At 42.2% G+C, this 14,236-nt stretch overlaps 4 protein-coding genes across 4 annotated transcripts in view; 2 read left to right on the forward strand and 2 right to left on the reverse strand.

The window, feature by feature from the left end:
* The window catches only part of LOC120900168 (GDP-Man:Man(3)GlcNAc(2)-PP-Dol alpha-1,2-mannosyltransferase), a 33,418-nt gene extending 22,575 nt beyond the window's left edge, over positions 1-10,843 (forward strand). Inside the window, exon 4 of the mRNA XM_040306814.1 lies at positions 10,075-10,843. The gene's annotated coding sequence lies outside the window, so the exon portion shown is untranslated. The remainder of the gene's footprint in view (positions 1-10,074) is intronic.
* On the reverse strand, positions 4,261-7,423 carry LOC120901187 (transmembrane protease serine 9-like). Its single transcript, XM_040308896.1, has 4 exons — positions 7,065-7,423; positions 6,146-7,010; positions 5,169-6,083; positions 4,261-5,098 (listed from the first exon to the last, which is right to left on the reverse strand). The coding sequence occupies exons 1-4, from the start codon at positions 7,321-7,323 to the stop codon at positions 4,261-4,263; spliced, it is 2,877 nt and encodes a 958-aa protein (XP_040164830.1). The 5' UTR covers positions 7,324-7,423.
* Positions 9,384-10,703, reverse strand: LOC120900170 (death-associated inhibitor of apoptosis 2-like). The gene is made up of 3 exons (XM_040306817.1): positions 10,595-10,703; positions 9,966-10,500; positions 9,384-9,885 (listed from the first exon to the last, which is right to left on the reverse strand). The coding sequence occupies exons 2-3, from the start codon at positions 10,474-10,476 to the stop codon at positions 9,797-9,799; spliced, it is 600 nt and encodes a 199-aa protein (XP_040162751.1). The 5' UTR covers positions 10,477-10,500; positions 10,595-10,703; the 3' UTR covers positions 9,384-9,796.
* A 1,668-nt stretch (positions 10,844-12,511) lies between the features above and the next one.
* On the forward strand, positions 12,512-14,109 carry LOC120900169 (ribosomal RNA-processing protein 8). Its single transcript, XM_040306816.1, has 4 exons — positions 12,512-12,731; positions 12,800-13,416; positions 13,484-13,720; positions 13,803-14,109. Exons 1-4 carry the CDS (start codon positions 12,651-12,653, stop codon positions 14,014-14,016), a joined length of 1,149 nt encoding a protein of 382 aa, XP_040162750.1. The 5' UTR covers positions 12,512-12,650; the 3' UTR covers positions 14,017-14,109.
* The last annotated feature ends 127 nt before the right edge of the window (positions 14,110-14,236 follow it).

Raw genomic sequence — 14,236 nt, forward strand, 5'->3', positions numbered from 1 at the left:
TAAAGGAGCAGAAACTTACGATATTCATTTTCAATCATTTTCTAAAGACTACTATGATGTGTTCATTGCACACATGTTGCTTTCTCAACACTCCTCCTCAATGTGTGCCATGAAGCCCTAACATCTCCGTAAATTTTCTTTGTTTTGTTGCTTCCAGTGGCTTCGTTAGAATGTCCGCAACCATCTCTTCCGTGGGACAATATTCAAGCATCATTTTTCTAGTGTGTATCACTGTTGTTTGACAAAGTGTTATTTTGTTTCAATGAGTTTCGATCGATGATTGGTTCTATCAGAGATGACGAAACAAATGCAACTCTGGTTATCCTCAAAGATTTTACGGGGTTTTCAATATCTTCTCCTAAGTCTTTCATCGATATGTTTCTTGAGTAGCTTCACTTAAGGAAACATATTCTGATTCTATCGACGATAATGCAATGCTGGTTTGTTTGCGACTGGCCCATGACACAGCTCCACTAGCATAGAAAAACGCATATCCGGTAGTCGATTTTCTTGTTATAGTATTACCTGCCCAGTCAGCATGAGAATAACCAATCAAATCACTACCAGCTTTGGTGAAAGTGAGTTTAAAATGTTTAGTTGCTTTTAAATATCTTACAACACGGTTAGCCGCAACCCAGCATGCTTCAGTAGGATTACTAACATTACGACCAAGTATTCCCGTACTTACAGCAATATCTGGTCGCATACACACCGATATCTATAGAAGAGCACCAACAAGACTTCTATATTGAGTAGTGTCTTTCAAAATAGAGCTTGAGTCTTGCTGCTTCAAAAATCCTTCATCCATCGGTGTTTTTGCAGTTTTTGCTTCGCTCAATCCGAACTTACGAATCAATTTTTCAATGTAGCCTTCGAGGCTAACGCTGTAGTTACCTTTTTCACATTTAACCTCCATTCCCAGAAAGTAACTAACTGGCCCCAGGTCCGTCATTTCGAAATGTTCGGTTAAAGCGTGATACACAGAATCAATGAGAGTCTCGTCCACACAACCGACTACCATATCATCCACGTACTCTAAAATGTAGACTCTTTTTCCATCTCCATTTTTCATGTACAGACACTGATCAGCCTCAGTTTGTTGGAAGCCAATCTCAAACAAAACACCGTGGAGTTTCTGGTTCCAACATCGAGCTGATTCTTTCACACCAAGAATAGAATTTATTCTTTTTCAATCGACAAACCAAATGCTCTTTGCCTTTTGTCTCGTATCCAGGTGGTTGTCGCATAAAAAGCTCCTGATCGAGATCATCATATAAATAGGCAGTTTTGATATCTAAATGCCGTAATTTCATTTGTATTTTAGAGGCTATAGCGATCATCAAACGAAATGTTGTATGGCTTGTGACCGGAGCAAATACTTGATCATAGTCTTCGCCAAATTGCTGGGAATAGCCGTGCGCCACTAGACGAGCTTTGTGTTTGATTACATGTCCAGCTGCATTTCTCTTCAACTTAAAAAATCCAGCGGCAACCAACAACCTTTCTGCCAGCAGGTAGCTCTACCAATGCATCTAATGTTCCGTTTTCTTCGTGTGATTTCAGCTCATTATCCATTGCCGATATCCATTTTTTGCGCGAAAACTTCTTTCAAATTTCTGGGTTCTTCGTTTTGTTCAGAAGATCCCGTCATATAACTTTCCTATCTGAATCGAACAGGTGCGATGCCTTTCGTAGTTCGCCTGGATCTACGTGCACTTTGATGCATTTCAATAGCCCCTGGTTCATCTGATAGTAGTTCGCCATCAGATGCACTGTTCTATGGTGTAACATCAAGTTCCTCTACGGTATCGTTCATGTTCGATTCCCTCATGCAGGAGGATTCAGCAGAAGCCTCCATTTGAACGATTTTTTCGTTCGTGATAGCTTTTTCTGCGCGACATAATGAAGGAGTTGGTCCAACTGGCAGTACCACCACTCCTCCTGATGTCGTTGGCTTCGGTTTTGCCACATTTCGTAAGGCGTCGATTACAGTAAGGAGGATGGCAAGCGATTTTATAAATAATTGGCAGTAGTGATCACTTCACCCCAGAACACCTTGTCCATGTTCGATTCTGCCAACATGCATCTCATCATCTCAACGAGGATTTGGTTAATATTTATTTACTTTTTATTTATTTAAATTCTTTTTTTCGCTGTATGTTTCGCAGTGATACAATCAAAGGCTAGTTTTTGCAGTGTATGCACGAAATTAAATGCCTGATCTCAAACACCGGCCGTCTACGGCACCGACTCATTCCGACACGCTGCCGTTCAGATCAACACTGCACTGGGAAGGTGTTGTTTGAAATTTAGGTGTTGTTTAGAACAAAGTTCCGCCATCGGAAGGAGCGCTTTATTTATTATTGGGTTTTTTTCTCAATATGAAAGCTTGTAAGCTAGGAAACCCGGTCTGGTGGTACAGTCGTCAACTCGTACGACTTAACAACATGTCCGTCATGGATTTAAGCCCCTAAATATACCGTGCCCCCATACGTAGGACTGACTATCCTGCTATGGGGGGGAACCAATTAGTCACTGAAAGCCAAGCTCACTCCACTAGTGGGTACTGGCAGGTCTTGACCGACAGCGATTGTTGTGCCAAAGAAGAAGAAGCTAGGAAACATTTCACTGAAATTTAGCACAAATTCAAAAATTAATAAATTAGCCACATTTAGCTTTACGGTGGTCACTTTTTGCTTTCTCTTTCTAATAAAGCCCCATTCCTTAAAAAATTAAAAAAAAAAAACAAAAACAAAAATGTTATTATCAAAATGTTTGTATATTTGCCGTATTTGCCTTAATCGATCCGAACATTGAGATTAGATTGCGATTCGATTGGGATTGGGTTTTTAGATTGTGATTCAATTAGTATCGAATTGTTAACCTATGTGGAATGATTTCATGTGCTATTTCAATGGAAATAACGATCCGATCGCTATTCCATTTGGAATAAAGATCCTTTCCTAGTCGAATCACAATCGAAACCCCAATCCCATTAAAATCGTAATGGAATCTTTAAGCGATTTAAATCCTACAAACAGCATTGGGATTGAATCTTCGAGTCTTCCCAATCCCGAATCTCCCAACACTAGAACTGTGTGTATTGTCAACTGTGTATTGCCTGTAGGGAGGATCACCAGCTGAAAGTTTTAAGACGAGATCTTCCTCACTATCCCGTGTTTATGTCTTCTTCTTCTTCTATCTTCTTTGGCTCAACAACCGATGTCGGTCAAGGCCTGCCTGTACCCACTTGTGGGCTGGGCTTTCAGTGACTAATTGAATCCCCCTCCATAGCAGGATAGTCAGTCCTACGTATGGCGGCGCGGTCAATTTGGGGATTGAACCCATGACGGGCATGTTGTTAAGTCGTACGAGTTGACGACTGTACTACGAGACCGGCCTATCCCGTGATTATAAAGTATACATATTGTTAGAAAATACAGGCAATAGGCAAATCATCAGAACGTTACCTAAGCACATTTTACATATTTATGAAATTATTCAGTGTGTGTGTTTCCTAATCCCTTCTAAAATATGAGTGAATTATTTCTCTTAGTTAAAATTAGACACATCAGATGCAAAACTTGCCGGCTGCTCAATTGCTTCCAGTATCCAATCCAAATAGACATCCGTATTAAGGTAAATTGCGGGAAAATAAATACTGCAAACTCTTGGCCCGTTAATAAAGAATCCGCGCAGAAAGTGTTTTTCACTCGAGTGTAGTGTTTGCAGGGAGTGAAGTGTAATACCAGCGAATACAGCGACACATTCATCATGCTGCGTTCGTTTGATCATCACACAATGCTGCGTACTATCCATGGTGAAGCTCACCTTCAAGTCTTGCCACCGCGTTTGACATTCCAGCGAATCTAAATACCTTTCATTAACGGTGACTATTTTAGAGTCAGCAAAAGCTGAGGATCTATTATAAGAGGCCATTACTAAGCTCGCTGTATCATAACTACGGATCGAATCCATGATCGGCAAGCAGATGGGCTTCACATTCGGCCGAGACGTATCTACAGCAGTTGCAAGCTGAGCCAACGCAATATTGTTATCATGATTGGTTCGGTTATAGTGCGGGTGAAAGATGATCTTCTGGGTGGCCACGCGTTGCGAAGGAAGACTACACAATGCCGAGTTATTGGCCCTAGCGCACTCTGTCTGATCTGTATCAAGCCCGAATACTATAACATATCTGAAAGTAGAGAAGAATCTTCGCTAAGGATCTCCAGCGCAAGTCAAACCACACAACCGAACTTACTCTGCTGTAGCATCGCTGAAGCAATATGCTGGACCTACAACATATAGGTCGCTAATGAGTGTCACCGTACATTTGGTGTCATTGAAAAACGGTGCATTGGAGTGGAGGGCTCCCATCCATGGCATTGGATAAAAGTTCGATGATTCTCCGCAGGTGGTAAAGTTAAACAACTCCCACTTGGGTGCTTGCTTAACAGACTTCAAAGTCACTCGTTCTTTTCTCGTTGAGCTGGGGAAGGAAGTTTGACGCTCTTTTTTCCGCATGTTCTCTACCACCCAATCAAGATCCGCTAACATAATCCTGTTAAACACGTAGGGCCCATAAATCAATTTCTTGAACATATTTAGATCATTGTCGTCCACTCCGTACAGAAAGTAGCGCATTCGTCTATCGTACCACACGCTCGTGTGGAACGGGGTGCCCACGAAGGAAAATAATTCTGTTTGTCGAATCTTTTCTGCCTCGATTGCGCAAGTGATGTTCCCGTCCAAGGTGACGAATTCCCGTTCAAGTAGTAATCGTTGCTGGCAATTCAGGTGATCGATGATTTTCAGCTTTTTGCTGTCAACGTAATTCGGGTCTGTGGTAGACGTTATGAATACTTCTGTGGGTGTTTGCCGATGCAGTTGATGCATGAAGGGCAAGCAGATGGGTCTAATGGATGGATTCTTCAGATTGGCAGGCTCGAGCAGCTCTATTAGTGCAAATATCTGGCTTGGATGATCAGCAGAAGGGAAGATAATGTTTTTTATTTCTACCTTCTGCTGTCCGCATGTGTTAAGGGAACAGTCGGTGATAATATCCCGATTGTAACTACCCAGACTAAGCATTCTCCTAGAAAATAAACAAAAAAGGGGAAGCTCAATAAGCATTAGAAATCTACGCTACACGCAAAGTAACTTACCAAGTTGAATTGCTCGCTAAAATACTTTTCGGGGCCAATGCGTACCATTCGCTTATGAGCACTACAGTATCTGAATCCAAAAAGTCTTCATCCGTAACATTTTCGGTAGATTCAAGCTGTCCGACCCACGGCGTGACCGTTAGCGGTCCTAAATTTTCGAAAGTTGCGCCGGGTATGCCACAGGTTTGCATATCGAAAAGGTGCAATTTTTCCTTTCCGGGCTGCTGCTGCAACATAGCCCATTCCGACTCGAGCGTTTGCTGCGTGCTGTTAGCATTTGAAGTTGTCAACCCATCCGCTGACTGTAAACTGCGGTACCGCATGTTGTACAGTATCCAGTCGATGTATGGTTCTACATTGTTGTAAATTGGTGGTGCCCGTGCATTACAGGCAAGCCCAAGCAGCTCGAATCCTCGTAGATAGTATTGCTCCTTGCCGTCAAACATCTTCACTTCCTGGAGCGGTGCACCCGCCACTAATGGAGAACAATTTTCTTCATCCCGTTGGTTTGCTATTTCTGCACAGAGTCGTTTGTTTTCCAGATTCAACACAATGTTCTGCTCGGCGTACCTTTTCATACACTCGACGGACTCTAAATAGTGAATGGGAATGTTTTTGTAGGAATCATCTTCCATTGAAACCGTTGCGACGTGTTGGTTTGCCTTTGCGTTCGTTCGTAGCTCGGGCGTTACAGGCACGCAGATGGGCTGCACATGCGGCTGACTGGTGTCGGCCGAGACCTGTAGCTCGATCAGTGCGATATTGTCCGCCGTATTGTTTGTACCGAACTTTGGATGCACAATGATCCTTTCAATTGGGCGTTCTTGTAATGGATAGGGACATACCGAGGACTCATCAAAATAGGTGCATTGCTCCTCCCCGTCATCAATAAGATGACCTAGCGCAACGAAATATCTGTGGAAGGAAAAAGTGTAGGAAAGTGATGATACCTTTCGCAACAATGAAGCAATACTTACTCAATCGCGTCATTTTCGAAACAATGTGCAGGTCCGACCGCGTACCATTCATTTATCAGTATAACAGCACACCTAGGCTCATCTTCAATTCCTACTCTGACAAACCCAAGCCAGGGTATCGTCCATCGTGATACACCATCCGGATAAACGATAAATTGTTTTACGCCGCACGTTTTAAAATTGAACAGCCGCAGTTTTTCCTCGTAATCAATGTCCAGCACATCGCTGTCGTAGGACAGCACGCGCTGATCAATGTGCGGCTTAATCCATTCCAGGTACATGGCCACATCGGTATAGGCAGTGTACTTGAGCGGATCACACAATCCTGTATTTCCGCGCAACGGAGTGAACGATACCAGTCCCCTGACGTACCATTTGCCACCGATTTCAAAGAACATGCCACCGCCGCTATCTCCATTGCATGCACTCACACCCTTCTGTCCTTTCCCGCAGAACATGTCCGTTGTTAGATGAGTGCCAAACACCGAGCGATCGCTTGCGATGCACGTCAATGCATCCACCACACCAACCAAGGCCTGCTTCAGCTGCTGCGACACAACGTCCTGCTCATTTAAGCCGAATCCAACGATCGTGCCATTTTTGCCCACGATCAGATCCTGGTTACTGTCCATTGTCCACAGACAGACGGGCTGGACGTACTTGGTCATTGTGATGTTAGTCCTGAGCTTTATCAGCGCAATGTCGTGGATGATGCTGTTGCTGCTGAACCCGGGATGTACTATGATATCCCGTACATCGTGTATCTGCGTGTACTCACTTGCCTTTTCAAGATGGTTTTGTCCCACGTGTACTAACACGCGGGTTGCAGAAATCACACCTCCAGCCGTATACACGCAATGGGATGCTGGTAAAATGAAGGTTTAAAATAACGTCTAGCACATTGCGCATTATTACCTACCGGTGAGAATAGTGTTGTGATCAAGGATGGATCCACCGCATTCGTATTCATTGTGTTCCTTATTTCGATAGAAGATCGCTGCATGCCACGGCCAGTGACCGGCCTTCGCGTCTACACCGTTATGGATGAGGTAAATTGACTTCACCTTACGTCTACCGCACGTTAAATGAATCTCTTCTTGTGCATCCGCGACACTACGCGAAACTAGACACAGAAATTCGAACAATAAAAGAAACCGTTTCACCGAACAACACATCATAAGACAATCTAACACACACAAAAAGCTTTCGGAGCGTTAGTTAACTTAAGACACCAGACCGCACTGTGCCGCAGCATAGGTAGTTAGTGTGCTCTTTCATCCACGATCGGTGGCGGAACAGCGGGAGAATAAAGAAATGAACTTCATCGTTATGCACTTTGCATGGACGGATTTTGGAGGAAACCAAAAACGCCAAACTGGTTCCAAAGCGCAGCGAAAATTTCCGGTTTACGAATCTTTATCGTGTACAGTGAAATAACTTATGCAAAGAACGGAATATTCGCATGAAAAGCGAACAAAACCGGTACGATCGTTTGATCGGCTGATAGCGCGAGATAGTATATTTCCGAATAGGGTGAATGATGAGAACGCTTTGCGTTCCAGAATGCATCTCATTTTATTCTGCATATTGTAAATGTAACCTTATCTAATCCTTTTAACAAACTGGAGATCAGGAAATGTAAACAAAAACACACGTGTGGAATGTTAGAACATTTATTTGTTTTTGATATCGAACAATTGGCTTGATCTATATGGAATGAGAAGTTGAATGAAGAATTCTAAACCAGAGTAAGATTGAGAAGCAGTTTTACTTGTAAGCGGTAGGTGGGTTTCTTTTCTCGGGGCTCTCTCGAGATTTCGGGGTCCCTTGCGATCGCTTAGTTTGCAGACTGCCTAATTATTCGCCCCTCGTTGCTGTCTGCATACAGTACAAGGTGACAATATGGAAAAGATACATTTTGAAGATGTCATAAAATTCAAACCAGATTTTCGTTATCTGCGAAATTGATGTCTTCTTCTTATTCTTTGGCACCACACAACAGTTGTCGATCAAGGCCGGCTTGAACCACTAGTGGGACTTGGCTTTCAGTAACTTATTAATAACTGATAGCAAGAATGTCAGCCCTAAACCGCAATAAATTGGATCGGGTGACATCGGGACATCAGAGTATTGTTAGAAAGCTCTAATGTAAAAAGATCTGCAAGTGATCTTTTTTCAACACAGATGATTCTTTGCAGTATTGAGCGTGTTTTATTCCTGCAATCGAGTCATCTCGACGTCGAATAGATTAATATTTTGAGGATTCTTATAATTCTGCAAATGTCTGGAACGATGTTGTGGTAAATATTGTCCCAACGATAAACAATAATTTCCGGGCTTTGTAATCGCTCTTTTTTCATCTTTGTACTTTTACTGAGCCCCGTTTGTAATGATCTGAATTCACCCTGGGGCTTGTTGTCAAACTTTGATTCGTAGCTGGATTCAGGTGTCTGAACCGGAGTCGTAGGGGATCCAGACTCTACTGCGGAATAGTCATCTCTAAAAAGATCGTTTGGTGTTGCGTGTAATATTCTATTTTAGTTTTTCTGTTATTCGGCGGAATATGAAGCAATGTTCAATGGATATTCATTGTTTTGGGCCTAAACCTACTGCGTCGATGTTGGTGATCGATGGTCCATCCGGACGGAGGCTGGTTGCTGCTGCTTCATCGGAGTTGACACATTTTGCTCATTTTTTTTTTTAATTCAAATTCTTTTTTTCGCTGTACGTTTAGGAGTGATTCAATCAAATTCTCGTTTTTACAGTGTATGCACAAGGCGAAAAAACTCTAAATTAAACGCTTGATCACAAACACCGGCCATCTCCGACTCATGCTTACTATACAAGCCCAATCAGATCAACACTGCACTGGGAAGATGTTGTTTGAAATTCCAATTGGATTATTTCCAAAAAGAATTCCACCATCGGAAGGAGCGCTACATTTACTGTTGGGTTTTTTTCCTAATATAAAAGCTTGTAAGCTGGGAAACATTTCACTGAAATTTAGCACAAAATGAATTTTTGATTGGGCACATTTAGTTTTACGTTGGTCACTTGGGGCAGAATATGTGGCGAATACCAACGCAAATTAACGTTCGAAATATTGTCTTGTTAAATATGCCCGGACGAATTATTGATTAACAAAATAAGATACAATAATAATACCCAATAACCGCAAGAGTCCTCGTGATCACACATGAGCTTTCTGGACGCCGAAATTACCATCAAACTAACTCCATTACTTTTGTGTCAAACTTTTTTTATTCAAATAATGAAATACATAGGAGCTAATCATCATCATCATCATCATCATCATCATATACCGTTGGCAATGAGCTGTAATTTATAAGCAGCATTTCACAGAAGAACAGTTCAGGCGGATATTTTAGATTTTGTAAAGCCAATAACTTAGCTTGTGATACAATACGACCCCAGAATTTCTGGCACGTACCTTTAAGGAACTTCGAAGAGTCTGCACATTGAAGAAAAAATGTATTTCAATGTTTTTTTAAAGGAAATAAACTTGATTTTGTTTACTTTCAGAAAGTCCATTAGAAACATTGAAGTGCATTATTCTTTTAAGGTTATAATAATAACATAATGTAAAATATTTAAAAAATAAATAATGGCTTATTTCACTTCAAGCCGAATTTAGCAAATGAATGCCCGAAACCGATGGGTGATTACCGCGCGGCACACCGGACAGTTGTCGACGCCCGTAGAACACTGTACACAAGACACTAGAATAAAAAAAAACAGGAACAGCACATAATTATTAAATGGCAAAAAGGAATAAAATAAGAACCCCCCCATTACTTACATAGATGAGCACAGGGCATGAACACAACCTCCGCTTCCTGCGTCAAACATATTTTGCATTCGCGCTCTTGTTTCATGCGTTTGTTTTCCTCTCTCAACCGTTGTGCCAGCTCGCTGGACGTTTCATCGATCGGACCGGAAACCGTTGCACTGGGCGTGGTTGCCGTATTGGCACCGTTCTTAAATCCAGCGATCCCGTTCCGGAGCACCTCGTCGACGGTGTCGGCGCCAAACACGAGCCTCAAGAAACTGCACTCCGCAAAGCATCGGGCATGCTCCTGCCAGGGATCATCGGTCACAAGCCAATCCCGGAGGCCAGCGTCACATTGGAAGCAGCGCACCTCATCGTCCGTGCCGGTGTAGTAGAATCCGGCCACCGCCAGCCGGGTCGGATTTTGTATGTGACCAAAGCGCCAGCTCTGGAACGATCGGATCCGTGCATCGAGTACGGCAAGTTCTGGCATGTACGGCATCTCTGCCGGTTGCACTTCCGATCCGGATGCGGACGACATGATCGCGGAAGCACGGGCACGACTCTAATTGGTAAGAAAACTGCGCACTCGCGAGTTAATTGCGCACAGTAGCAACAAAAGCAGCAGCCGTTAGTGGCATACGTTTAACGACACTTACGTTGGTGCAATGGTGGAATGATGCAACTGCAGTTTAAGGGGATTTACAATGTCCAGGGATACTCCAGGGAGATGTTTTGTTTGTTGATTATGCTATGATTCACTGTCTCGTTCTTGTTTTCGTGTGAAACAGCTGTTGGTGATCGTTCCCAGTGAGCAATATGTTAACAAGCCAAACTGATTAACTGACGTCAATTAGACCGCGCAATAAACAACGGCAAATAAAAATATGATGTTTGAAAATAAGAAATTTGTGTATGCAAAAGTGAATTCATTGTCATTGCCATTGTTTTTAAATAGCTCCCAGGTTGGGTTTCCGATTGCATGCCTACTAGAGAATTCGCACTGGATAGTTTAATTGTGCCTCGATTGACAACTTGCCGGAACCTCTGGTCTGGTCTGCCAACTCCAACATGAAGTCAGCAGTGCTCGTGAATCTGACCTCACGACCATTTAAAATTAGTTTTTTTGTCTGAATGTTAGAAGGATATTTAAGCTGTGACCGAAAACGTCTCAATTTTGGAGGTATTTTATGATCTACTCCGCGTAGATCAAAGTTTCACACCCAGTCAACCTACTTATTTTTTTAAAATTTAAAAATATAACAAATAACTAGAAATAAGTTCAAATTAGCTTTTTGTCTTTGGCATTAATTTGACTCGTAATTATTTGATCGGATGAAACAAAAAGTTATTATTAATAAAAATATATCGCAAATCACGACAACAAGTAGCTCTGTTTGCAAAATTGAGCTACTTTTTGTCGCGTGCGTTCCCAAATAACCAGCTCGAACTCTATAGATGATTTGAGGCTGTTTAACAAAAAATCGTTCCGATGTCGTACTTTGTGGCTGATTAAGAGATAAGAAGTACTTTGCGGAACTATTGCGCTTTTTAACTAGCACTTGGTATTCTTTGGAACCTTGCGGCTGATTAGCCTGATGTGTATGGTTCATGATGAAACTTGAAGGCTTGTTAAGAAAGCGCACTGAACTTCGTGATGCACACAAACAAAACAAATCCTGTTGTTAATTTCATCGTTGACGCTTGCTTGAAAATAAAACACAAAGAAAAATAATCCCCGGCACCCTGGCATAAGGAAGCTGCTTAGGCGCTATTTGAAAGGAACACCTGGGACTTTGATGCTGTTTATCTACTGCAAAAGGCGAATTCAAGCAGTGATCTTTGGCATGCCAAAATTGGCTGCTTAAGCAATTTTGGCTATTTGGGTTGTCACTATATGTGAAAGAAATTTTCTCAAAATTATAAAAATAATGGAAAATCAGGGGATATTTGTATTTTTGGTTTTTAATAACACCGTTCTTCGGCTGGTATTATTGAATCCGTTCGTAGCGGGAACGTACGGCGCTCACATGAAATTCTAAGGATGGCAACACATTTCTTGAGCCCGCTCCTACAACGCCGCGGTGAATAACTGTAACAACCATCTAGTACGTTTGGAAAATGAGTGTCGGGACGTACAGTAGAACGTCGATTATCCGGGGGCGGATTAACCGGCGGGTGGCTTAACCGTGCGCATAAATGTGACAGCTGTTCAAACGTACAGCGAACATCTGCTGCGATAGTCAAGTGTGCAACCAGTTTTTTGTGCAGCTCTGTAGTGTCTAGTGGTGTTTTCGAAATTTATTTTTGTTCATGAAAAGTGGTTAAACCTATAGTTATTGATTAAAATAATATTCTACTAACAATTTATTGATTGATTCAAGGTGAATTAATCATAAAACTAGTGGATTTTTAATTTTTTTATGAATTTGACATTTCTGTGTATTATCCGTGCAAATCGATTAACCGGCAACCGCCCGGTCCCGAGCTGCCCGTATAATCGACGTTCCACTGTATTTGTTATTTGGGTTGCTTTTCAACGCCGTAGTTTCCTACCCCTCGTATAATGTCAAACCGTCAATTGACATGTGTAAACAAAACACGTGCGTTTTGTTTACTGCACCGATTGGCCACCTTTTTCCATAACTCATTTCGTTTTATTTTGCGGCATCGTGGTGCTTTAATAATAGGTAAAGTATTAAAAAATCTAACAGCATGAGCAAACTATTCGAAGAATGTGAGTGGGAAGATGATTTACCAACTATCGGAACTAACTTCCGTTTCACGAAAAATAAGGTAAGAGCATTCCCTTCGGGACTGTAAAACACAATCCATTCTATTTAATCGATCTGTGATACTTACAGCAACCAAAAGAACAGAAAAAGATCAAAGGTAAATCAGAATCCAGCAATGAAGAGAATGCAAATGAGCCACAAACTAACGGCCAGCACAGTGCCGGCTGGTCTGTTCTACTCAAAAATCCCAAAAGCAAGAACGCTGAACGAAGGAAAGCGGCAACAGAGGTCGATGAGCCTTCGAAGAGTGAGAAACGCAAAGGGAAGAAGAGAAAAGCCGATGATGTGAATGGAAAAAGTGACGAAACGGTTGACGATGCAGGGTCTCAAAAGCATCAGAAAAAGGTGAAACCGAATGAAACCGTGACTGTTAATGGAACTAAAAAACAGAGCGAAAAATCCTCTCCCTCCGAACGCTCGAATTCAAATGGCACCGAGAAAAAAGAGAAGACCCCAAATGCAAAATCCAAACCAGCCAGCTTGAGAGAAAAACTAGTGGAAAGTCTGAAAGGCTCGCGGTTCCGTTTCATCAACGAGCAGCTGTACAAAATCCCTGGCCAGGAGGCGAAAAAAATGTTTCAGGAAGATCCGGCCTCGTTCGAAGCGTATCACGATGGCTACCGGCAACAGGTCGAGCAATGGCCAATGAACCCTCTAGATCGAATGATTAAAAGTATTCTGAAGATGTGAGTTATAGTCTCAAGCGAACCGTAGGAAGCAGAATTAATTTGTTGTTATTTTGCTGCATTTTAGGCCCAAAGATACGATCGTAGCCGATTTCGGTTGCGGAGAGGCAAAGCTGGCCGCATCCGTACCGAACAAGGTGTACTCGCTCGATCTGGTGGCGAATCACAACGGCGTAATTGCCTGCGACATGGCCAACACACCGCTCGAGAGCAACTTTGTGAATGTGGTCGTGTTTTGCCTATCGCTGATGGGTACCAATTTGGCTGACTTTTTACTAGAAGCAAACCGTGTCCTTAAAGTTGGGTAAGTAGAGTTTTGCATTCAATGTTTCCATACAGACAGTCAGCAGTACTATATTTTGTTTCCATCTTTTACATTTCTGCAGGGGCATTATGAAGATTGCGGAAGTTGCGTCGCGCTTCGAGAACGTGAACGAATTTGTCAACAATGTGAAAAAGTGTGGCTTCCAGTTGCAAACAAAGGACCTAAAGCACAAGCTGTTCTCCTTCTTTATCTTTAAGAAGGATCGCACCGTCATAAAAGGCTCGACCAAAATCAAACAGTTTAGCTTAAAGCCATGTTTGTACAAGAAACGTTAAGGGAAGAAATGTCTCAATATTTAATACTAATACGTTGCTTTGCGATCGTATTACGCTGAAATAAAATAAATTCTTGACTGAAATGTAACGAAACCTGAACGCTAAGACATTTATTTGGATGTAGCTGAAACTATTGTTGATGTATTAACGGCATTTTCAAAATCGATTGTTGCTGGCAACACTTCCCTCGAATACAATAAAGACACTGTTCTGTCTGGCA

Source organism: Anopheles arabiensis, chromosome 3 (assembly GCF_016920715.1).
Source record: "Anopheles arabiensis isolate DONGOLA chromosome 3, AaraD3, whole genome shotgun sequence".
In the NCBI taxonomy this organism is placed as follows: Eukaryota; Metazoa; Arthropoda; class Insecta; order Diptera; family Culicidae; genus Anopheles; species Anopheles arabiensis.